The sequence below is a fragment of the Erigeron canadensis genome, chromosome 7 (genome assembly GCF_010389155.1).
Source record: "Erigeron canadensis isolate Cc75 chromosome 7, C_canadensis_v1, whole genome shotgun sequence".
Classification (NCBI taxonomy): domain Eukaryota; kingdom Viridiplantae; phylum Streptophyta; class Magnoliopsida; order Asterales; family Asteraceae; genus Erigeron; species Erigeron canadensis.
Window position 1 is genome coordinate 9,927,025 of NC_057767.1, and position 25,710 is coordinate 9,952,734.

At 34.6% G+C, this 25,710-nt stretch overlaps 2 protein-coding genes across 5 annotated transcripts; one reads left to right on the top strand and one right to left on the bottom strand.

Annotated features, from left to right (window-relative positions):
- Positions 1–1,688: 1,688 nt before the first annotated feature.
- Positions 1,689–18,078, top strand: LOC122607684 (5'-nucleotidase domain-containing protein 4-like). Its single transcript, XM_043780705.1, has 16 exons — positions 1,689–1,978; positions 4,062–4,337; positions 4,744–4,821; positions 4,958–5,178; positions 6,458–6,550; positions 12,277–12,360; positions 13,251–13,367; positions 13,491–13,596; positions 13,695–13,811; positions 14,426–14,483; positions 14,732–14,808; positions 15,621–15,691; positions 15,915–15,975; positions 17,095–17,154; positions 17,304–17,366; positions 17,801–18,078. The coding sequence occupies exons 2-16, from the start codon at positions 4,092–4,094 to the stop codon at positions 17,921–17,923; spliced, it is 1,575 nt and encodes a 524-aa protein (XP_043636640.1). The 5' UTR covers positions 1,689–1,978; positions 4,062–4,091; the 3' UTR covers positions 17,924–18,078.
- A 2,196-nt stretch (positions 18,079–20,274) lies between these two features.
- LOC122608093 (putative pentatricopeptide repeat-containing protein At3g15130) lies at positions 20,275–25,112 on the bottom strand. 4 transcript variants are annotated; one of them, XM_043781181.1, is made up of 6 exons: positions 22,979–25,112; positions 22,562–22,630; positions 22,391–22,482; positions 21,813–21,928; positions 21,645–21,725; positions 20,275–20,522 (listed from the first exon to the last, which is right to left on the bottom strand). In XM_043781181.1, exon 1 carries the CDS (start codon positions 25,110–25,112, stop codon positions 23,046–23,048), a length of 2,067 nt encoding a protein of 688 aa, XP_043637116.1. In that variant the 3' UTR covers positions 20,275–20,522; positions 21,645–21,725; positions 21,813–21,928; positions 22,391–22,482; positions 22,562–22,630; positions 22,979–23,045. The 4 variants fall into 4 exon arrangements, with proteins under 4 accessions (XP_043637116.1, XP_043637114.1, XP_043637115.1 ...); XM_043781179.1 differs by having other exon boundaries at positions 21,805–21,928; XM_043781180.1 differs by having other exon boundaries at positions 21,805–21,931.
- Between the last annotated feature and the right edge of the window lie 598 nt (positions 25,113–25,710).

Genomic DNA, 25,710 nt, shown 5'->3' on the forward strand with positions numbered 1-25,710 from the left:
ACAAATTAAAAATTTTGTCACGCTTTTTAGTGTGTAGAAATATATTGAATTAAAAGTGTATGGAAATTTCTCCACATTAAAAAGTGTGTATAAATAAAAAGTTCACACTTTTTAGTGTGAACTTTCATAGTTATTTTGTTACACCTCATTTGTTTACGGTAACTTTGTAGTGATGTCGGTCGAATATCGTCTGACTACATTACAATTAGAAAAGAATAGCAGACACCACATTACACACTTTGGCGCAAAATGGACAATACATAGTAAAAAGGGCATTTAAACCTATTAAACATGTCCATGTGCATACAACCAAGCAGGAATCCAACAATTACGAGCGGTATGTGTAAGAACTCCCCTGAACCTCCTCCCAACAAACCAAAGAAGCAAATAAGGTTGAACCAGACTTACATAAAACTCTCCTAAATTACATACATAAGTCTATATATTTGTTCGTTTTAACTTTTTAATTAAGTGGCCCGGGTTGAACCCGGGTTTATTAGCTAGTGCATTAAAATGTAAGTAATTATGTCTCAAAAGTTATAATGTGTACGAACTAAAGTAAACTTTTATTGTATGCACGCAACTTAGTAAAAATATTCAAATCTTATTATAACTTTTGTGACCGACCAATCAAAACCTTACACGTGACATGTTAAAACAAAATACCTTGCACGTGGCAGCTTGTATGGGGCTGCCACGTATACCATGTTATATGATTTGAACATTTTTATTAAGTTTGTACATTCAATAAAAGTTTACTTGAGTTCGTGCACACTTTTCAGGCATAGTTAGTTACATTCAGACTAAACCATCTTTATTTTTATTAAATTAGTCGTACATATATCATCATCTATATCTATACTTCTATACAATATAATAAAAAAATACCTCTCGTGTTGAAAGTTACATGAAAAAATGTATAAAATAATCATAACGATATCTTACACTATCAGTCATTTATCATTTACAATATCTTCATTAATCTTTTATATAATTACCTACATCACTCGACGCCATCTCTATTACTAACAGTCATCCCCACCACCACACGCCATCACCATGAACACTGTCACCTCTATAAACACCACCGCATTAAGCAAGTAATGTGCTAATTAATGTTGAAATTCATATTCTGAACTTAATTTTTAAGGAGTATATATATCATACTCTTTGTGATGGGTAAGGTCTCTGGATCAAACCTTGAAAGAGCAGAGTTTTATCTTTAATTAGTGTCGTGCCTTCGGGCGGCTAGTTGGAGTTTTCTCTTACCGGGTATTGGAGGGTAAAAGGTATATAAAAGTAGTTTAATCTATAGTTTTCGCTGCGATGATTAATCCACACTTTAAAAAAATATATATATATTATAAAAAAGTCAACACATCAAGTTAATTAATTAATTAATTATTATAAAAACAGGGAAAAACCAGCCAAGACACCCAAATTCCAAATCCCCCGCCATCTTCACTCGCCTCTTCCTCCGTGACCACTTTCTTCACCTCACCGGAAAATCAACCACCACCGTCTTCCGTCATAACCGTCCCTGACACGTGTCGCTCATCTTCACAGTCACACTTTCCCCCTGAAAAACCAATAAATCCGTATTTTCCGGGAGAATTTAATCTTTTCCAACTTCCGTCTTCCACCAAACTTTACTTAAAATTTCAATTGACATGCGTAAGCCACATTACACATTTTTATCATTATAATTTCTTCATATGAATGAATCACTAAATATATACATACACATTTATATATCTATACATCATCATCATCACTACTACCACCGCCCAATGATACGACGTCGTCTCCGATTTCCACTTGTCAATTCAATTATATTACATCATGACAACTAATTAATCAATAAATATATATATCTATATATAAGATGCGTGTTCAAAAACCCTCACCGCTTCATTTTCCTTATATCATCATCATCATCATCATTTTTCACTGTCCCCTAATTCATTTTCCGATTTCGGTACTTATTCGTTTTTAAATTATCATTTATTTTAAATATATTTTTTATAAAATTTATTATACTGTTTAGTGTTAGAATCTTAATTTGCATGAAAGTATACAAAATTTAACTGCACTTTTATGTATAGGAGTATAATATATCACTTAAATACTACTGTTTACTATTATTATTATTATCATTATTATTATTATTATCATTATTATTATTATTATTATTATTATTATTATTATTATTATTATTATTATTATTATTATATATTTGATCAAAAGGTAATATATAGTTTTGATGAACTAAATTATATTTATTTTTACTGTTAATTCTAGTTACAAGTATTATTTAATTTTGTTAATCAATTTATTTAGTTTTTTAAGTTCAAATAAAAAAATATTATATTGAAATGTATTTATATTTTTAAATTTTCTTTTTACAGTTTTTCGGTTTAGTGATAAATATAGTTTTTTGCAAGCAACATTTTTGGTGTTGATCTGTGATACTAATTAAGACTATGTGTTTATGTATGAAACGTTAGTCGAATGCTACTGTTTTCCAGTGTTATTTTTTTTTTCCATCTAAATGGAAATTTGATTGGTTGATGATCTGAATGTTTTGAATTTAGCTTGTATAAATAACTTGACTTGTCCTGTAAATATTGATTTCGTGAAAGTAATTCTTTTTTGTAATAGTGTATTTGTTTTAGGACTAGATGAAACTATGAAAAATTGATCTGCTTTGTTAATGGATATGGGTTTTAACTCTTGTGCTAGGCGAGTTTACTCAAATGCTTGCTTTAGTAAGATATTTAAGATTTTGTGTGTGTCCTATTGGTGGGTTTTTCTTCATATGTGTCATGTTTGCATCCTTTACTTGTTTTGTTTCCTCCGAGTTTGATGGATTGGTTAGTTATGAGGATATCGTCATTTAAATTTGTCGTTTTTGGGATATAGATTTAATAACTGTGTATGCCGTGACGTGCGTGTTTTTTTTATTGGTGTCTAATTTTCTGTATCTAGTTAATCGATAAACACTTGGATCTTTTGATTTTCCTCTTTTATGTTTCAAATTGTTTTCATTAAACCTATCTTTATGAGGCTTTTAATGAAGTTGTTAAAAAAAAGAAGTAACTCCCAATGCCATCTTTCACGGGTTTTGGGTCCCAATACCGTTTTCGACGGTGTATGGGGAGGTTGAGATGTATTACCAAAGGTAGAGAGGCTTTCAGGTTCTACCAAAGGTAGAAAAGGACCTCTAGCCTTGTTGAGCATGAGGATCGAACCCATGACCTATGTCTCTAGAGGCAAGAGTTCCAACTGATGATCCAACCCAGTTGGTTTAATGAAGTTGCTTAATAGTCAAATAAAAATTTAAAGCCCCTTTAAACATTCTTTTAGTCATACACATTCATTATTTTGTGAGCTTTTAGTACGTACTTTGATAATTTGTCGGGTTGATGACGTTCTATCTATGAATAGACACTTTGATACTAGTTGTCTGATTCGTTTCACATCTTAATTTTAAGCTTTTATATGTGTCTAGTGTTAGTTAGATGGTTTTCTTCATTTACATTTGTCGTTTATCTACCATTTATTGTGTGACGTACATGTTATTTAGTGGTCGTTCTAGTTAATCAGTAAAAACTTGGAGTCCTTTTTTGGTTGGGGACCACTATCATCCTTTTGATTTTCCTCTTTTTAAGTTTCAAATCGTTTTCATTAAACCAATATTTAAATTGCTGTCAATGAAGTGGTTTGACAGTTATATATCAAATATAACATCTTAAAACATGCTTCTACTTAACACCTTCCTAGTTTTCTTTTGGTTTAGTACAAACTTATGGTGTTTTATCTATAATGTTGAGAAAATATTTGTGGTGCCTTCATGCTGTTTCACATGCTTTTCAGTCTTTCTTGTAGTTTCTGAAGAGAAACATTAACGTTGAGCTTTTTTAGCTTACATAATAGTTTCATTTTGTTAGAATGTGGGAAAACTAAAAGTTAGTGATTTTGCTGCATTACTTAGCCTTCTTTTATGTAATGTTACTTTTATCAACTGCATGAAAGATAAATTCTGGTTTTCCGTTAAACAGGTCCTTTATTAGCTACGATCAAGGTGTAAAATGGACAGAGTTAAAGGCTTGGAAGAAGGACAGGATAAGGGTTTATGGTCAAGTTCTGAAGGAAGGCAAAACGTTGATGCAGGGAAACAGATATACTGTAACAGTGCGGTGAATATGAAAAACATCGTTGCCATTGGCTTTGATATGGACTATACCTTGGCCCAGTACAAACCTGACACTTTCGAAGCCCTTGCTTATGATGGTACTGTCGAGAAGCTAGTAAACAACTTGGGATATCCAAAGGAGGTTTGTTGATATTGATTTACATAACCTGGATGTAGTATCGTTCCTAAATTACGTATGCAAAATCGTTTATAAAAATACTTTAATATTTGCTGTCAACATTTAATTTGCATATCTGAATGTTTGACACTTTGACTCGATTCATATCTTACAGTAAAAGGTAATATAATTATATTTTCAAATAAATAAAAATGGTAACATATTTGTATGATGTAAACTAATCAGCTATTTGCTTTTGTAGTACTTTGCATCCTTTATTCCATTATGTATAGTTAAGTACATCACCCCTGGCCAAATGTGACAATTAAATCGTATGACTTCTGTTTTTAGCTACCAATAGTTGTTTGTTCTATATTTACTTGACAAGGTTAATTTTTTTTTTCTTTTTGTCATTTCTGTTTCAATGCAGATACTGGAGTTATCATTTGATTGGAAATACATGGTCAGAGGACTCGTTCTTGATAAAAAGCGAGGAAATGTGTTGAAGGTTTGCAGCTGTCAAGTATTACATACAATCGTTATCTGTTTGTCCGAGTAGCATGAATTGACCTAATTACCATATGTTATTTTCAAGTTATTATCTTTTTTCTTTTTTACCTTCTATACTCTGTTTTTTTTACCAGATGGACAGACATAAGTATGTTAAAGTTGCCTATCATGGATTAATGCTAATATCAAAGGATGAAAAAGCGAAGACTTATGGAAACGGCTTTGTTCGTGATGCATTTGATGGGCCTGACTATGCCCATATTGATACACTGTTCTCACTAGCAGAAGCTTATTTATTTGCTCAGCTGGTTGATTTCAAGGATAATAACCCTGGGAAACTCTCAGATGATAAAGAGTAAGGGGCAAAACTTGAACCTTTAACTAATGTTTCCAATTCCTGATTGATGCTGTAGTCATAGATTATTTTATCATTGGCAACCGCTTTCTAGAGTATTTTATTTCTTGGTTAATTTATTTATTCTAACTGCTTATGGAATTTGAGCTTAAAGTTCAGTTATACAATGAACATTCGTTTAACGTGTTGTGAGACACATTTGATGTTGTCAACTTATTGACATCTGGGGTATTGGAAATTGTCATAGGTGCTCTCTTCTTACCTTAAGTATACTTATTTGAAGTTTTAACCATTATTTATGGAATTTATCAAATTAAGATGTATAAAAATTGAGTTGGAATTATTTGGTTGTATTGCATAGAGTAGATTACTACGTATAACCATAATAAGGTCTTGCGACAGGTTTATTATTAGCTTCGTATTAAAAATGTAAAGTCATAGTTTTTATTACACTACGTTGGATTATTAAGTTTGGATAACTTCGAATTTTAGGGTGGATGCTGGATGGATTTACTCTTTTGTATGGTTATAAAGACAGATAGCATGATTATTATACTTTACACAATACCATGGTCTCCTTACGTATGATGCGTAGCATTGCTATCTGCTCTGGGATTATGTCTAACTGTATGTTAGCTGTATGACTACTGTCTAGGTCTTTGATTTAATCTATTTAACAAATTCGGTTGGTCGGGAAAAAGTCCGGACAATAAGTCTTGTACATGTGTACAAATATCCATAAGTTCACATTCTATATACCGTGACTGTGTCTTTCATTTACTTTTCAAGCTTCTGCCGCAACTTACCTGGAGATGACTAATTAAGTTGAGGAAAGACAAAATATGAGAAGTAGAATGTGTTGGGTAGAAATTCATATATGTTAGATAGAATCACATGCCCTCCATTTACAGCATTAATAGAAGTACTCAATGATGGTATAAGAGGAAGATTTAGTTTGTCATTTCAATTATGTAAACAAGTATTCAGAGTGTATTCCTACATGTCTTGCATGTGGTTAATTATGGGAATAAAGATGGAGATAACAAGTTGCTATGTTAACATCGCAATTAAGTTGATCCTGAACTAATCTTATCAGATTTTGTTAGTGGACATACTTCAGGTTGCTCTAATTATTCATCATATATGTGTTAAGTCTTCATAATTTTTCATATTAGTCTGTTTTGTATGAAAATGGTGATTTTTTATGTATTGCTTTCTTATGTTTATTCATTATTTGGAATTCTACAAAATATTTTAATGCTACAAATAAATCTTGCAGCTACTCTCGTATCTATACAGATGTCCGCTCTGCTGTTGATATGTGTCACCGTGATGGAACTTTGAAGCAGATGGTTGCAAAAGATCCAAAAAAGTATGTGCATTCTCTTTTTCTATTTAAGCTTTTTGGTATAAAGAAAAGTAACCTTTGGCCTACATTAATTAACTATAATCTTGCAACTTGCAACACTGTGGAGTCGGTGCCATGGTGTTGTGTCACATATGATTTCAACACAGAAATTACTATGATAAAGTTTATGTGTAAAGTAGGGGACCCACTAAAGGTTAAGAAATTTTAGCTGTAGCTTACTTTGTTAGGAATAAACTGCACACACACACAAACAAGAACCAGAAAAGAACAAGGAAGAAGGACACGAGAGATTTAACATGGTATCTCACACTAAACTGTGTGAAATAATCCACGGGCTGCAACTAGAATATTTTATTAAAGCTTTCTGCATCTCACTCTCGTGATGGGGAATTACAAGTACATAACAATATATTTATAATAGACAGATTAGGGCTAGTGACTTAATCTCCAAGTTACCAAGCAACCAGGCCTAAATTAATTAAGGGGCCTGCTGTGTCTTAAGCTGTAAGGCCCGCTGCCTTAGCAGCCTTCTAAACTAGGCTGGCCTATCAAGTCTCCATAACCCTAACAATCTCCCACTTGGAGGCTTGATAATCTTCAAACTGCCTTCCGCTGTGAATACTTGTACATGTACGTCTAATAACTCCATCACCCCATCCTATCCTAGTTGTAGCGACCTTCTTATCAATTAACCTGAAGGTCTGTTGAAACTCCATTGAGTTTCGGCTCATCAGCCATGGCTACTCTGCCCCTGACTCGTTCTCTGTCTCTATAGACTCCCACTGAAACGAACTGTCAGACCCTGAGAAATCCTGAGAACAAACACTCTCCTTTATAAGCAAGTAATCATCTGGAGAGACTTTATCAGTCGAAATCCTGGTTTTCACAACCCACTGTTGTCTGGAAGATGTAAATGAACTACTGAAGCTTTGACTAGCTTACTACCAACGCTCCCACTGTCATGATGTCCCTTGACTGGTCTAACCTTTCGAACTCGTTCATCCTCAATCTTCACATTGGCTCTAGGTTTTTCTCTTGCAAAGCAAACCCTCTTCTGCTCACGAGATTCTGTGAACCGGAGTAGTACCGGACTTCTTTTTTCTTTCTATTATGATCTTCTGATGTCAAACTAACAAAATATAACGAACCTCTCTTGTGTCCACGAGCTATCACGAGATTACCTTTAACAACTATCTACTGCCTATTCTTGAACTTAACCTTGTGCCCTAGGTCATCCAACTGCCCAACTGAAATTAAACTATTCTTCAAGCTTGGAATAACCCTCACGTCTCTCAAAGTCCAAGTAGTACCGGCTGAAGTTACCAAATCAACATCTCCTATGCCCGTAACATCAAGTATATCATCATTTGCCAGCTTAGGCTTTCCGAAGTCCCCTACTTTAAGATTCTTCAACGTCTCACTGTCGTGGGTAGCATGAAACGAAGCACCAGAATCCATTACCCAGGAATCCACACTACTTTCTACACTACAGAATAAAGCATCTGCTTCATCATCTGAAGCAAAAGTAGTATTCACCTCTTTCTTTTCATTCAGACATTGATTCCTAAAATGACCGACCTCTTTACAGTTTCAACAAGTCACATCATTACGAGCCTTAGACTGACTCCTTTTTCTGTTTCCGCTTCTACTACCTCTGCTATTACTCATTCCTCTACCTACATTCAACAAGTCACTCGATGATTCGACAGAATTCTTTCGTCTGACGACTTCGCCTAGAATTAAATCTCGAATCCCTTCAAAAGTCAGCTTTTTGGATCCTGCTGAACTTGTAACGGCTGTAACAGTTCCGGACCAACTATCAGGTAATGAAGATAACAGTAGCAAAGCCTGGACCTCATCATCGAATTTTATCTGCACTGACTCAAGTCTAGACAAGATTGAATTCATATTATTGATGTGCACTGTTACTGAACTTCCTTCCTTCATCCTTGTATTCACCAAATCTCGAATCAAGAAAACTTTATTTGCTGCCGAAGGCTTCTCGTACATATTAGACAACGCATCCATGATTTCTGCCCAAATCAACTTCACCAAAACCCTAATCAGAAATCTGGGCGGCGGTGGTGCTGCAATCGCTGAAAAACTTGATCAGAAACTGACAGGCGACGGCTGCTGCAACAGTTCTGGTTGTCGGCGGCTGCTAAAGGCCTACAGTGGCGGCGGTTCTGGCTGTTCTTTGTTGGAACCCTAATCTGGGTGACGGCTGTGGTGGATGGTCTTGGCTGGAACCCTAATCTGGGGGACAGCTAGGTGAATGTGTGATCTGTATGCAACCTAGCTCTGATACCACTTGTTTGGAATAAACTGTACACACACACAAACAAGAACCAGAAAATAACAAGGAAGAAGGACACGAGAGATTTAACGTGGTATCTCACACTAAACTGTGTGAACTAATCCACGGGCTGCAACTAGAATATTTTATTAAAGCTTTTTGCATCTCACTCTCGTGATGAGGAATTACAAGTACATAACAATATATTTATAATAGACAGATTAGGGTTAGTGACTTAATCTCCAAGTTACCAAGCAACCAGGCCTAAATTAATTAAGGGGCCTGCTGTGTCTTAATCTGTAAGGCCCGCTGCCTTAGCAGCCTTCTAAACTAGGCTGGCCTATCAAGTCTCCATAAACCCAACATACTTGAAATAAAACTTCTATACTAGTATAAAATTTTCAGTAGCTCATGTGTTAACCATCATACCTTTTTCTGTGAACAAGGATAATCTCTTGGGGGTTTATTAGAAGTTCAAATCAACCCAGAGTTCGCTGTTTAAATACTATGCCGACTAATCTCTTGGGTGTTTATCTCATATTTGCTTTATCAATAGCGTTGCCATATCTACATTATTTACCACTTTTGGATTGAATAATATGATCAAGTAGGACTAGCTTTCTAAAGCTTATAAACCATGGAGGTGATAAAAATAACTAAGCGTTACAACACTTACATAATAGAGCCACAGAGGTTAATATATTTTACACTCACTGTTGTAATATAAGCCTTACAACAATGGAGGTGAAATGTTTGCAACTAAAAGACTATTCAAGGACTGGTTTAACAAGTATTATACCGTACATTTTTACTTTGTCATCTGGAGTAAATATATAAATATATATCTTTAAATTCCAGTACAGTTTTTTAAATTTATTACAGTGAGACCATAGCTTAAATTTTTTTCTTGCACCCACACTCAACAGTCCTAAGTATATGTACTCATTTTAAATCGCGCTAATGTTAAACATGTTTATTTTCCATATTTGATGTTTATTATGCCATAGTTACATTCCTGTCAATCATGTAGATTCTATAAATCCCTTTCTAGCACCAACTTAGGAAGCTATAAGAGAACCAGTATTAGTTTGAGATTTTAGTTAGAAATTTATCTTGAAGATAAGGAGTGGTATGAGCTAATTACTTGGTACGACCTGTCGAACTAATTCCAGAAAAGAGGCAACAGTCTCTACCTTCTAACTAACTTAATTTTGTTGGTGTTATTTAGTTTATCTGACATGACCAGTTAAGTGAACAACTTAAACCCCACCATTCATCTATTATAACTACGTGAAGCACACAGGTGTAAAATTTGAGAGGCTTGTGAATACTGAGTGAATTAGTTTTCTAGAAGTGGCAAAATTAACCCATTTAAATGGAAACGTGTTAACTTCTAGATTGTGTTTCAGTAACGGGTCAAACATGTAACTTATAAAAACATAGCTAACAAAGAAATGGGTCAATTTTGTCAGATCTTTCTAATGCGCATTTAAATGCTTACATTTTCCTACATCATTTTTTGAAAGAAGTTATATTATTTAAGTACCATAGCTTCCGTAATCGTATTGTTTACGTTAACTATTTACAAATTAGTTGTGGATAAAAAAAGTTAGAGCGGAATCACCAACCCAACATAACTCATTTTAATCTGCAAATTAAACCACATGTTTTGACCCATTACCCAATCTACCCGCTTTCCGCTTCTAGTTTATATCATTTTCTAAAAATACTTTTGGAAATAGAGTTAGGGTGCATCCATACCCTTTTGACAATTCACGTCGAGTGACAACCTAGTAGATATGGGCATATCAGGAATTTTGACAAACATGTTGTGGATGGGCAGAAGTGTATTGAAGCCTTAGAGAGGAAATCTTAGTCACTGTAGAATCACAAAGATCTGTTAAGACAAGTATTGATTGTATAAAATAAGCTAAAACATATATAATCGCATCTTATAACTTAAGTATTGGCATGAATATCATCTCACCGAATGTGTTCTTATTTTGCTCGTTATCACTTTGCACAAACAATTTGAAGTTGATTTTGACATGCGCCAGATCTTGAACCTGGGTTTGAGAATTTTCATAGTAATAGAGATCAAAATAGGAGGTGGAGGGATGAGAATGTTTCCTTTAGGAGGTGATTTGGCTGAAGTTATATCTTTGACTTATAGCCGGTGGACGTTTCAAGCTGTCTAAAATTGATAATTAATGTACATGTGGAAATCAATCCTTGGTTACTATTTAAGCCTAAATGACGGTGGTACAAAATAGTAATTGTGTCACCACAAAAAATCTGCTAAGATAAGTATTGTTTGTATAAAAGATGCTAAAATATATATGATCATGTCTTATAACTAAAGTAACACATGAATATTATATTACCAAATGTGCTCTTATATTGCACGTTTACACTTTGTACCAACTATTTGAAGTTGACTTTAACATGTATCTGATCTTTTGAGAATTTAGATAGTTATAGAGATCAAAATTGGAGGTGGAGGGATGGAATGTTTCCTTTAGGAGATGATTTGGATGAACTTATATCTTAGACTTATAAGTGGTGGATGAATCAAGCTATCTAAAATGACAACTAATGTACACATGGAAATTAATCCTCATTCTATATAAGGCTAAACAATGTGTGGTACAAACTAGTATCACAAAGTAGAGAACCTAAATAATGATCTATATATGATCTAGTCATTAAACAAATAAACATATATTGTTACCTACCAAACACTAAAGACGATAGATATCAAGAGTAATGACTTTGAGTTGGGAATGAATCCTCACAAAAGGAAAGATGGAAAAGTGAGAATTAATCATTATATCAAATTTTCCATCAATCCTTTTATAGTAAATCAACACTTGCATTTAACTTCAGATTTTGTGACATCAAGGGGTTCTGGTGAGATCAAAAGAATCAAGTGATAATTCTAAGATTAGAATGACTTGATCAAGTCTGCGTTGGCATTTCGTAAAAGTTAATGAAGAAAAATTGAACTTTATCAAAGAAAAACTTCACAAAAAAGATTTGCCTTTAAACTTTTATAAAATAAACTTCGCAACAAAGAGTGCTACTATATTTTAGTGGAAACTTTTTCAAAGAATATCAGAGACAAAAATAACTTTTTATGTATATTACACAAGTGTTTGCTTAATTCGTAAGGTTGGTCATCGGACTCTCTTCTCCACTTTCTGCTATGTGGAGTTGCAGAGTGTTGCATCCTACATTCCATCAATACTACTTGTTGTATGTACTTTGGCGAAGACAGGGTTTGGGGATATTTAGGAATTAGTATATGCACATGTGCATGTCTATGCGTGTGTGCGTGTGTGTATGTATGCATGTCTGTATACATCTTCCCTCTTATCGTTTTGTGTCTCTTTTTGTATCTTCCCTTTTCTTGAGCATTGTGTTTACTTTTCAGATATATCAATGAGGACAACTCGATTGCCCCAATGCTTAATATGCTGAAATCATCTGGTCGTGCTGTCTTCTTAGTGACAAACAGGTATATCTATATCCCATAATTGTTTTCTGTAATAGATAGGGTGGCATTGGCAAAGATATGCTGTCAAGAACATAGAGGAAGTAGAATGCGCAACTATTCATTTGATGAGCTGGTTCAGTTGACCTATTGGTTATAAAATATTCTGTTTATCCAGATTTGTAAAAAAGAAACTGGAGTACTGGACTTAAAAGGTGTTCATTTGATATATAATTACTCATATCATATGTAAATTAATCTATCCCAGCTTACACAATTCGCCACCTCTCATTTAAAGCATAGCTGCATCTCCTGTTGCAAAGTCAACTATATTGATTCATGTTTGGTATTTGGACTTGACTCATAAATGGACTTAAAATGTTGGCCCCGTCTTGCTCCTGTTGAACCATTTCAGCCACTGAGGTAAAAACAACTAAAAATATGATGTATGTAAATGATTAGCGGTTTGAGAAACAAAAATGAAGAACTTGCCTTCTACCAATTCACTTCAATTAAACTGAAAGAGTTACTCTACAGAAGTAAAATGAAAAACCGAGAATAGATATTATGGCTGTATGGGTCGTGTATTCACGCCAACGGAGATGACATTATTATATGAACATGCTTTTGGAATTACTATTTGAGTATTTGTTCCAATCCATCATAGATGGAGTGGTACCTGTTACCAATGCAATTTGGCCCACATGTGAGGTCTAGCGACGCTGGTTCGATCCTACGTGGTGCCTAAGTCAGGTGGGGATTAAGTGGAGGTATTTTACCGGAATCATAACCCTTACGAGGGATGATGGGTATCTATGTGGTACCAGGATTAGGGTTTCCTCCTTAGCCCTTATTTTTGAAGTACTATTTGCAACCTCAATATAACATTACCTAAAATTGGTTATGTGATGCAGCCTTTGGGATTATACGAATGTCGTGATGAATTTTGTATTTGGGCCACGGGCAATAGATGGCAGTTCTTCTTTAAGTCTTGATTGGCTCCAACACTTTGACTTTGTCATCACTGGCAGGTTCTGGTTTTTCTTTGTCTTCATATCCTTAGATGGTTTATGCTTTTACTACTTTGTTTAAAGAACCTGTTGTGCTTTATGTGTAATAGAACATATGTTAACGAAAAAGATTTGTTCATGCAGCGCGAAACCAAGCTTTTTCCATGATGAAAATCGTGCTAATCTTTTTATGGTTGAGCCTGCCTCTGGGAAACTCATCAATACTGACAATGGTACTCCACTTGCTCAGGTTTGTACGTACATCTTTTCAGTTGTCCCCCTCCCCCTCTCCCTTTCCCGGGATGCATTTATTCATACACTGAACATGTTGTAATTAATTATCACTAGGTGGGATGTCCTGAGATAGAACTGCCAGATGACATCCCAAATAAGCATTGCAAGGTGTTTCAGGGAGGCAATGTTGGGCATCTGCATAAATTACTTAATGTGGGGTCAAGTTCACAGGTATTGTGTAATATTTTGGGTTCTTCATTGCATTTGTCTTGTAATTATCTGTTGATTTTTTAAACCTTCTTGTAATATATATTACATGCTGCTAAAGAGTTATATGATTTTAATGCGTTGTAACATAGTATTGCAGCTTCTTATGCCATAATATATGATGTTATAAGGATAGTCGTTAATATCTAGTTTCAATAACTTCTTGCCAAAATGGTCTTCATCTTATGTTTATGATAAATTGTTGCCATCTTTATCATTTTACTTTTGTTGTTCAATAGTTGTTTGATTTCAATCTGCGGTTTATGCTTACCAAGAAACAAGTTACTGTTGTCGCTTATTATTGCTTCTTAAGCTATATAATTTGATGTTATGAAGATATTTTTTAATATCTAGTTTTAATGGCGTTTCCTGATATAGTCTTCACCATATTTTTAAGGCAAATTATTAATGTCTTCATTATTTTACTTTGGTACTCCTTTATTATGTGCTGTAATTGCCTTATCTTTGCCTGAATGATATTCTTGAATCTCTTAGTTCTGTTGATTGTTGTTTTCTTCATTTGTTGTACTCTCTTTATGCGTTCATAAAGTTAACATGTACTGTTCAACTGTCTATAGGTTCTCTATGTGGGAGATCATATATATGGTGATATCTTACGCAGCAAAAAAATTCTGGGTATAACTTTCTGTAATAATTCATTATATATCATGCATCTAATCCACTGCTATTATTATAACTAGCATTTGATGGTTGACTAGTTAGTTACCATGAGCTAATATGTAAGTTTTCTTAAGTAGATAGCGCATTTGATATCGTTATTGCAGCTTATGACAATCTTTATGCTCTATAGCTATGGATTTGACCAAAATGACAATATTATTTGAAATATCAATCTTGCATATAAATACAGTTACATGTAACAGGCTGGAGAACAATGCTTGTTGTTCCAGAACTTGAGAAAGAAGTTAGAGTTCTCTCATCCTCAGGGTTCACTCGTAAGGTAAATGTTCTGGTTGAGAGGATCTTACCAGTATCAAATATTAATGGATAGAATTTCAGTATATGATATTGATTCTGAACATTTAATAGGATGTTTGGAAACTGTTACCTGTGTTGTTTTCCATATAAAACTCATGATTAGCTTGTTTTATAGCAATTTTTATGTGTTATGACCATGATGAGGTATTTTAACTACATTACTTCGAAAGTTGGATGTGTTAAATAGAAGCATTCTAATTTTGATCAATACAACAGCCTTCAGACAAAAGTTGAATACATTTTCAACACTTAACCATTTAGTAAAGTAGATGTCTACAGATATCTTGTTCCTGTTCTCTCTTGTTCTCCTTTTCTTGTGTCAGCTGTTCTTTCTTTTTTTTTTTTTTTGGGGGGGGGTTCATCCATTCTTTTATGTGGAAAATAGCAAGTATTGCAAGAATCTGTGTATATTGTTTGCCTCAATTTTGTTGTGTAAAGTAATTTGTAGTGCATGTGTAAAACACGTGGCTATCAATGTATATGGAACAATAATTTCACCACCGGCACACACAGCTCATGCCATGCATGCATATACACAAACATCTGTTTATGAATTTATGTATCTACGTGTACGCTGTATCTATATGTGTGTCTTTGGCTCTTTGCATAATGCCTTCGATACCCAAAAAAGAAAGATGAATAATCAGTAATAGTTTTACTCCGTGTAGTGGGTTCATGCAACATCTATTTAATTTTGTAGTGTTATAAGCTTCTATTGCTTTGCTGTAGAAATATGGTCTCCATGTAATCCACTGAAATATTTAATTTGTGCAGAAACTCCAACTTCTTAGGAGTGAGCAAGATCAGATAGAAGATCAAACCCATCATTTGAAGTGGTCCCTTGAGTACGTATTTCCTTGAGGTGGAAAAATGTGAGGGTTGGTTTGGGTCAAAGTGGAGAATGGTTGGTGTTGGTTGGGTTGATGCGGAATACCAAATTTACCCAGTCATTAATAAATTGTTTGAAATTACCACACATAGTGTTTCCCTTCCAAGAAGCCACAATAACTGCTTCGCATGTACTAATGCTAGTATGGTTTTTGACTTGAAGTTCTTCTTACATTTCAGGCATGAAAATCTGGATGCAGGTGAAAAGGAAAAGATCAGTTTAAAGCTTGAGAAACTTGAGGTTGGTGTTGGACAATTCACTAAATTCTTTCTAAAATGATAAACTATACCCTTGTTGAAAAATCTCTATCTGAATACCTTGTAGAAATGAGTTCAATAACAAACGATTAAACTTTCTTGTTCTGTTATTGTGTTGATACCTCTAATGCTGTTTATTAGAAGCTAGGCGAGGTGGCAGTTTTGACCCATTTGGTTATGAGTTGTATTATTGGGCTATGTTTTTTATCTCTAATGGGCAAAATAAAAAAAGTTAACCTCAAGAATTGCCTTAGAGATACATTGCCTGAACCAGCTTTTTAATGCATGAGACCTCCTAAATCATCAAAACTGCACAAAAAGGTACTAAACTCTTTGAGTGTTTCCTCTGAGGTAATCAACCTTTTTTTTGTGTTGATTCAAGGTACCCAATAGTTTTATGTCACAACCACCAAGATGGACCCACTTTATGAACTCCTTTTGATCCGCTGACTGATTGCTGCTACTTTGTGTATCAATTTGGGCTGTTTGTGGGACAATCTGGTAGCTAATTGTGTGTCGATTGTCGGATAGTTTAAGTCAATATCAGGTCAATAGTTGTGGTGGGTGATGTTGGATGACAGTAGTGGTCATAACTCTGCTAGCCTCGGTGACCTGGTCAATAGATGAAAAATCTTTTTTAGTGTGCCAATTTGCAAACTGCCTCAATGTGGAGAACTTTTGCAAATTCATCCAATATGCAACCTCTAAAATTGGTAATGATTTTTTTTTAAAGAAAAAATGATTAATAAGCTTCAAAGTGTAAGTGAAACCAATATTGGTTTCGGAGTTTGAGAAATAATAGTTTTAATAGTCCATGGCTCCTTTACACTAGAAAGCCTTCCTGTAGTGTTGATTGATAATGTTTTGATTTGTCTACTTATTTTTATTCTGATATGATATTCAATCAAGTTTTGTTTTGGTAAATGTGGTGTCGGACATTTGGCCTAATAAATATGCGAGGTCAAAGATCGTCGCAATACAAACTTGAGCTGGAATTATCATCGTTCCATACATTAATTTTTTTTTTTGCCTTCTCTTCCTTTTCAATTTTGAATTTCCACAACTCAATAGATGAACCAAACTGTGTTTTTTATATGCATAGGCTCAGCGCAAACGTGTTCGGTCAGCTCATCAAGATGCTCAAAGAGTTTTCCATGAGAAGGTAAGCAACATCAAAAATTTTATGTTTTGTGATTGTGGATATGCACTTTATTTTTAAGTTCTGTGGGATGCCCGATCCTGATTTTCATGGACCAAAATATTCTAAAATCACTGGAATATTATTGAATTTGTTCTTTCTGATATGAATAGTTTCATCCAATTTGGGGACAGCTGATGAAAACCGGTTACCAGAACTCGCGCTTTGCGCACCAGGTCTTTACAGTTTCACCTTATATCTTTACGAGTAGGAACGTAAAAATTTCAACTAATCTATGTAAAAGCGGGTCTGTTTTTACTTTATTGATAACGGGTCAAACAAGAAGTATGACCAAAAAGCTTACTGAAACAAGTCAGATGGGTTAAATGGTTCAATAGTTGCCGAATATGTATTCAAATGCTACGCGTATTCAAATGGTTCAATAGTATGACCAAAAAGATTTATAGTGTTATTATATTTAATTCATTTAGTCCAAAAGTTCAATAAAATGGACAAAAATTGTTGGTGGGTTGGGCCAACCTGACCAGTCCTATCTGACTCGCTCATAAAAAGTTTACTCGTTTTGAATTAAAGCGATTTTTATCCACACATTAAAAAATTACTGATTTTGAACTAAAGCAAACCATTGACACTCAAACAAATGCTGTAGGTGGAACGATTTGCTTGTTTGTACACAAGTCAAGTTGGTAATCTTGGGCTATACTCCCCTGCAAAATACTATAGGCCCGGTGAAGACTTCATGGCTCATGAGTCCGACATTCTTGCTCAGTAAACAATATATGTTGTGTGATGCTTTCACTTTTCCAGTTTCATATACTTCCTGAGTCAAACCCTTTGATCTCAGTGAAGAAGTTTGTTATGTGCTATGTTTATGACTATGGTTGATGTAGGATGTTTTCTGGGTTATGGAAGTATGATATTAGCAAACTTAGCAGGTGTACAATTGGCCTGGAACCGCAGGTGTACAATTGGCCTGGAACCGGTTAAGGTCATGTCAAAGGACCCGTTATGAGTCCTACCTGGCTGTATTTAGTATGAAATCTGGGTGGTATACTACTAGTGAATTTTATAGTTTTTCCTTCTTAGGATGGCAAGATGAAAAGCTTTTTACTATTTAGAAAAATCTCGTATAGCCTTAAGCCATTTTAGAAATATCTTGATCAAATGATTTGAATCCTTTTCTATCAAAATGTTTTTACTTAAAAAACATTGGTTTCTTTTCTAAAACTCAGATTTGGTTTTTGATTTGGAGATGGTTGCCAAGGGTCTTTTTAGGGATTTACAGAGCTTTGGTTTTGAAGAAAAAATATGTTCCTTTAGGTTGTTGCTTTTGAAAAAAGGCCCTATGAAAGCCGAAAAAATTAAAAGTTACTCAAAAGGTTGAAAGAAAAGTCTCATCGTTACAACCCCAATTATTTTTGTCGAACATACCCGTGATAAAACTTCCCATAGATTTTTTCCGTAAGCCCGTTTCATGTAGTATACATGTGATACATGTGGGGGATAGTTGGATACTTAGATATGGTACCAAAACCATATGTTCAATAATCCACATTATTTTCTTTTCAAATAATTAACAAATTTTCTTTAAAGGCATGCTTCACAAAAAAACTGTATATAGCTGTTGTGTTAAGTACAAACTGTCACATCATATAGTATGTATCATTGTATAAAATACTTCATTTTTTATCTGAATTTTTATGGCTGATAATACCTAGCCAAAATGATACCACCCTTCAACATCTATCACTTTTTTCACAATATCCACAAAATTAATTAAAAAAATTACCAAAACGTCTTTCAAGTCAAAAAAATAATTTGATTAAACTTGGTTTTTAATACTAAAGGCTTTAAAAAAGTAACAAAATTTTTCTAGATAAAATAATATATGTTGGGTCTAAAATACATTTAGAAATGATTATAGTAGCTTTGCCAAATTCATAACATATTCTATATCCTTCAGTAGACGGGGAAAATGGGATTCAATATGCACAACAATCATGGCGTGCGCGTCATCAAATTCTATGTCTAAACGTTATAGTTACGTAAGTTATTAATTCATTAGTTTTCGTTGGAAAAGTTATTCTCATGTAAGGCTACAATTACAATTGAGCCGCACAGAGCTCAAGCTTAATGTTAGAGTTTGTCTCGATAAAATTTGAGTAAGCTCGAGCATGGCTTGATAGATCGACGAACAATCAGTGTGAAGGCTCGATCTTGGCTCAATTATGGTTTGAATTATGGGATCTTTCTGTATACGCAAGCGATTTTAAAAAGATAGGGTAAGTCAAAAGCCATTAAGGCAATGTTACAACTTGGGAGATAAAATCATTTCAAAATTCAATACTAACATATTTAAACACAAGTCTATCATTAACATAAATCATATAGAGTAGAGTAGTTAAAATCTAGTTACTCAAGTTTAAATATGTCGAATATTTCATCTAAATATATTGCACTAGAAATCATGAACTTTAAAAGCTTGGTAGTATATCTAAGTCAAACCTCTCGAGCTTGGCTTGTGAAGTATTTTGAGCTTGGGATTCTTGGACTCGGGCTCGAGCTTGAGATAGTTCTACTCAAATAGGTCGAACTCGAATTGCTCAAAAATGCTCCAATCATTTGTAGACTTGTAGCTCAGCTTTCATTTAAGAAGCATTTCTTTTTAATGTGTACTTTATAATTTTTGACGTGTATAAACTGGTGAGACGATCTAATATGTGCCCAATCAGATCATGGATATGCCATACTTGATACATCATAAAACAAAATGTACCGCTTTAGTAACATATTTTACTCTTTCGTTATGGTACTCAATAATTTCAGTATTTTACCAGTCCCAGTACTGGTTAGTATCAATAAGAGGACAAGTGTTAAATCAAACCCCTAAAGAGGACAAGTCTAAAGACAACTACACCTTCATCTGAAATGTATGTGGGAAGACTTAACGGGGTACAACTATGATTGATAATGTAAAAATAGGATATCCAAATTTCAATTTCCTCAACTGATCTATCATTTCGAACAAAAGTTTCCCCAGGCAAAAATCTCACTTCCGTCTAGTATATCGTTTGATCATATGCATAGGCATCTAGCAAGCAACACTGAATAGAAATCTTTGTTAATTAATCCATACCATGTAGACATTGCATATAGAAAATTAGAAACAACATAACCATCGGATTTTCAGCATGGTTTTAGATAACATTAACATCATCAATGGAGGAATGTTGGATACAATCATGTCAACAGTTTGTAAAATATTAGTGATGATGCTCCTCATGAATCCAAACTCATGCTTTCATAGCCTCATTTAGTAATTTCTCGGTGAGAACTTTAGGGAGTCCCATCACACTATCAGTTGTCCCTATCTGTAGAGTATGATAAGGACAGACATGGTCAGACGGGTAAATTTAGAAGCTTAAAATGAAACAGTTGTCAAACAGATTAAGTGTCACCTAAAGTCAAACGCTTACAACCTCGGATGTTGCTAATTCCAACAAATTAGATCATTACTTTAAAAAAATAATTCAATACATTAGTTACTAATAAGAAAACGGATAAGAAATATTGATAGGAAGACCCACCCAAGCCGTTTTAAAATTAACAAGAGCAAGCTGCCCATGTTACCACTTCTATTAATACTCTTGAACATCAAGTATGCCCAGAAACAAGGGTAAGAATCCAACAAGGGTCTTAGAAAAGATAAGATTGCATGTGAAGATTGACTGTGGACCCATGCGTCACACCAGTTTGTCATATGATCTTAGCTCTTGCAACTACTAGTCTGGATTTTGACATCAGACCATGAAACCCAAAACCAGAGTAGGCTTGCATCACCCAGCAGTTACTTTAGTGGGTCGATACTTTTGTAATCAAATTAATGAGCAACATATTAGACAGATGATAATTTGGTGTGATGAACGGTATTGCACCAAATTTAAACTTCATTGAAAGCCTTATCAGTTAGTTGGATAGTTGGGTACAACAGAAACATAGATCCTTGACCAACCAGCTATTCTATTTGGCCATGCATCTAACAGACTAATAGTTTGCTAATTCCATTTGAATAGGCCAATGATGCCATGTTTAATTGTTGACTCTGTAAGGGACTTGAAAACTTCTAGAAAGAATTAGCTAAAACTGAAACACGCCTAATGTGTTGAACGTGTCGATAGTTATCCAAGGCTTATTTCTAATACGCATAAGCTACTAAATTGTTTAATGCAAAAACTGGGTTATTTCGGTAATCATATTAATAAGGCAAATTATTTATCAAAAATTGAAACCTGTTTGATTAAGTGCTTTGGATCAAGCTGCTCGAACCAACCCAGATAAAAATAATAAAAAATTCTGACCCGGTACCCCACCCTCCCATTTCTCCAACTCTAAAGTTAAGCTTCCAGCATATCATTCAACTCTAACTGGTATAGTGGTGTTAGTGTGCACACTCAAGTGAGTGGGCAAGTAAGTAGAAAAACAGAAAAACTAACCACGTCCTTGAGATATGGAATGATCAAAGGATGTTCAATTATCAATGCTCCAGCAACCTTGAGCACGAGCCCCTCTTCAAGCTATGCAACAATATGGAAAGACAAGTGTAAGTTATCTGAATTATTGGGAAAAAGAAACTGCAATAACGATGTTGTTTACCAGCTTACTAATAATATGGTCCGGTATCTCTTGGAAATGAATCTGCTATCATTAACAAAGGTCTTAACGTTATTGGATCCCCACAAACACTACTAACATGGTCCAGTATCTCTTGGAAATGAATCTGCTATCATTAACAAAGGTCTTAACGTTATTGGATCACCACAAATGCTACTAGACACATATAAATGATCATTTTCTTTGAGAGTCCACATTGACACAAATCACTTCATTCAAGTTAAGTTTTATCACTATTCTCGAAAAGGTAAAACGGGGTTACAAGAAAGGAGATAGCTATAAAAGAAACTAGTCAAAAAGGTTGAAAGTCGTCTAAAATGTACTTCTTTGCATACAACCTCCTACATCATTTTTTTCTAATAAATTACATCTGATTTGAAATAATAGAACTTTGTAATCATGTTCGACATTTTGACACACTAGTTACTTTTAAACAATTTAACTGTATGGACTAAAAGTGCTTCAGGCCATTCTGATCCCACCAAATCCATCTGGACCCGTTTCAAAGTCCCCTTTTTAATATGCCCTGCTCATTTTGCCAATATTCAATAACTTAGAGAAATGGTACCTCTACTTTGTCAAAGTCCCAGTTTGAGAATCCAGTCTTGACGTTTGTAATAAAAACAGAGCTAACAGTTGCAGCACGCTTGCCAGAATACCCTGCTACCAATGCTTATAAAACCGCCAAAACCAAGAACCCACCAGGCAATACAATCAAAATGATGAAGAAAAATAAAACCTTTAATAAATTGGTGTGCTTCTTCTTCACTTTCAGGCTTCTCCTGATCATACCTTCATAGACCACGACCTATAAAATTATGATTAGTTTTACCAACAATTTAACCAAAACTTAAAATTTCTTTAAAACTGAGAAAGAGAAATGAACTGTGAAAAGTATAAGATGACCTCAAATTACGGATAGTTTGTTTTTTAAAAACTCTCTATTTGGATATATTTCGTATATGCACTGGTTTTAGACTACAATGTACGTAGATATGGGAGTCACTTCACATTGCTTAGTTGGGAACACATGTTATTATACCATATTAACATGCAGCCAGATTCTCTGCATTTTACAGGTACCCAATTCAATGGCCACAATGCTAGTCCATAATCTTAAAGGGCCTCAGATTTTGATAAGAACTCTGATATGTACCTGTGTTTCTGGTTCAAGTTTAGTCCTCGCAGCCAAGTAGAATGACCAACAATGTTGTAAGGTCTTATCACCAGTAATCTCTACACGAACACTCGCCATTTTCAAACTTGTGAAACCTATTAGCATCTCTAACTAAGAATACTTTATTTGATATCTTTGACAAACCCTTTATAAACTCGTGACAGTCCCCACAAACTCTCAAGTTTTTAAAAATCCGAATGCATCTCTTCTCCTCTTTCTTGACCCCGTCATCATGAACCAATACGAGCCCTATTGCCAACTTTTCACTGTGATGTCTCAAGCTCTCTTCCTTTGATTCCTCCTCAACATCATGCAATGAAAACCTGACTTCAGAAGCATAATGCACCTCCTCTTTCAATCTTTTCTTAATTTCTTCCAACTTTTTGTGGATTTTTGATGTCAATGGATGTCTCTCATCTCCATTGTAGAAAAAATGGATTGTCTTATCAATCTCTACCCAACTTTGACCACCTACTTTCTGTAACCCTATGGCCTTAACCGACTTCCTAACACGCTCACTGTCTTTCCAAAAACCGGCATCAGCGTAAATGCTTGACATCATCACATAGTTTACAGCACTTATACCATCCATTTTCAAGAGAACTTCTCCTACTTCACGTCCCATTTCCAAATCGCCATGTACTTTGCAAGCACTAAGCAAAGTCTGCCAGATCCCTGAATTGGGCTTAACAGGCATGCACATGATAAGATCCCAGGCTTCTTTCAAACGCCCAGATCTACCAAGAAGATCAACCATGCAAGCATAATGCTCCACATTCGGTTTGATTGTGGGGTCATTGCATAATCTAGAGAAGTATTTTTTACTCTCATCCACTAGCCCAGAGTGGCTACAAGACGAGAGCACAGCTAAGTAAGTCACCCCATCAGGGGCAATGTTGTCCAAATGCATTTTCTCAAAGATGTTAATCGCTTCTTTGCCGAGACCATGTTTTCCATAACCGGTTATCATGACTGTCCAAGATATCACATTCCTTTTGGGCATCTTGTAAAACAACTTATCTGCTTCCTCTATTAAACCACACTTGAGATACATATCCGTAACTGAATTTGCCACCGATATGTCTAGCCCATATGGGACTTTTATCGTGTGAGCATGCATTTGCTTCCCTTGTTCAACAAGAGCAAAATCCGCAAAAACCGCCATCACACTAGATAAAACAAACCCGTCAATTGGAATGTTACTCTTTCTAAGCTCCCTATATGACTCCATAGCCTTTGATAAATTTCCTTCCTGAGCATAACCTATAACTAGTGTAGTCCAAGATATGACACTCTTCCTTTCTACTTGATCAAACACTTTTTGAGCATCACACAAATACCCACATTTTGCATACAAATCAACAAGCGAACCCGAAACTATTGTTTCCTGTGACAATGGAAACCCAGATAAAATCAAAAAACCATGTATTTCCCTCCCAGCCGACACTTCACCAATACTAGCACAAGCTTTTAACGTACTCGTAAAAGTAAACTCATCGGGTACTTGTTTTCCCTCTACCTGCATTTCCTTAAACAAGAGCAACGACTTATCACCGTTACATCCAACTGCATATCCTGCTATTATTGCATTCCAAGTTATCAAATTTCTCTCAGGCATTACATCAAAAACCCGAGCTGCAACGTCAACTCTTCCACATTTCGAATACATATAAATCATAGAATTCCCAACCACCGAAAACCCTTCAAAACCCGTCTTACAACACCACCCATGAATCTGCATACCATTCTCAGCAACACCCACAAAACCACAAGCTTTAAAACTAGTCGAAAAAGTAAACTCATTCGGCTTAACCAACGACCCACCCATTTGGTATAACAATAACAACGAGCTTTTCGCATCACCTAGATTTAAATAACCACACATAAGAGATGTCCAAGAAACAACGTTTCTTTGAAGCATTTTATCAAACACCTTACGTGCATTCTCAATAATGCCACATTTTACATACATATCAATTATATCATTATTAATCATCGTATCGAAAGCGTAATCCGTTTTCAGAGTTGCAGCGTGAACCTGCAAGCCTTGCTCTAAATATGAGTTTTTTGAACAAACCCTTAATAGCTGAGCTAACCTTTGCCGCTCTTTCATCAGAAGCATGTTTATTCTTCCTGGATGTTAAACAACAATCTTATGCAATATAAATGTTTTTTCCTTCTGTTTTTATTTGGGCTTGACAAAATTAACTACACTTTTTTTTTTTTAACATAACACTTTGGTTTTTAATAAAAGGTTTTTCTAGGCACATATTTAATAAAATTATTAAATGAAAAAATAAACACGACTGTTTTGTCCTTTTTATTCCAACACGCCTCCCCGTATTTATAAAGGGGGAAGGACCGAAGGAGTCATAATTCTTAAATTTCCACAATATTTTTTTTACAATATGAAAATCTTAATCATAAAACAATAAGTTTTGTATTTGATTAATGATTATATTATTAATTATGTATTTTTTATATGTAAATATTAAATTCATCTAATGTTTTTAAACATGTATCTTGTGAGCACATATTAAAACAACTCTTCAAAAAGAAAAAAAAAAGGTTTCCCTTTGGGTTTAAATTAATTTCGGGCCTCTTTTGGGATAACGACAAAATGATACTGTATTTTTATATGCAAATATTAAATTCATCTTATGCAAGGTTTTCTTGCGTAAGATTGTTGTGTAATTATCTAAAAGATATAA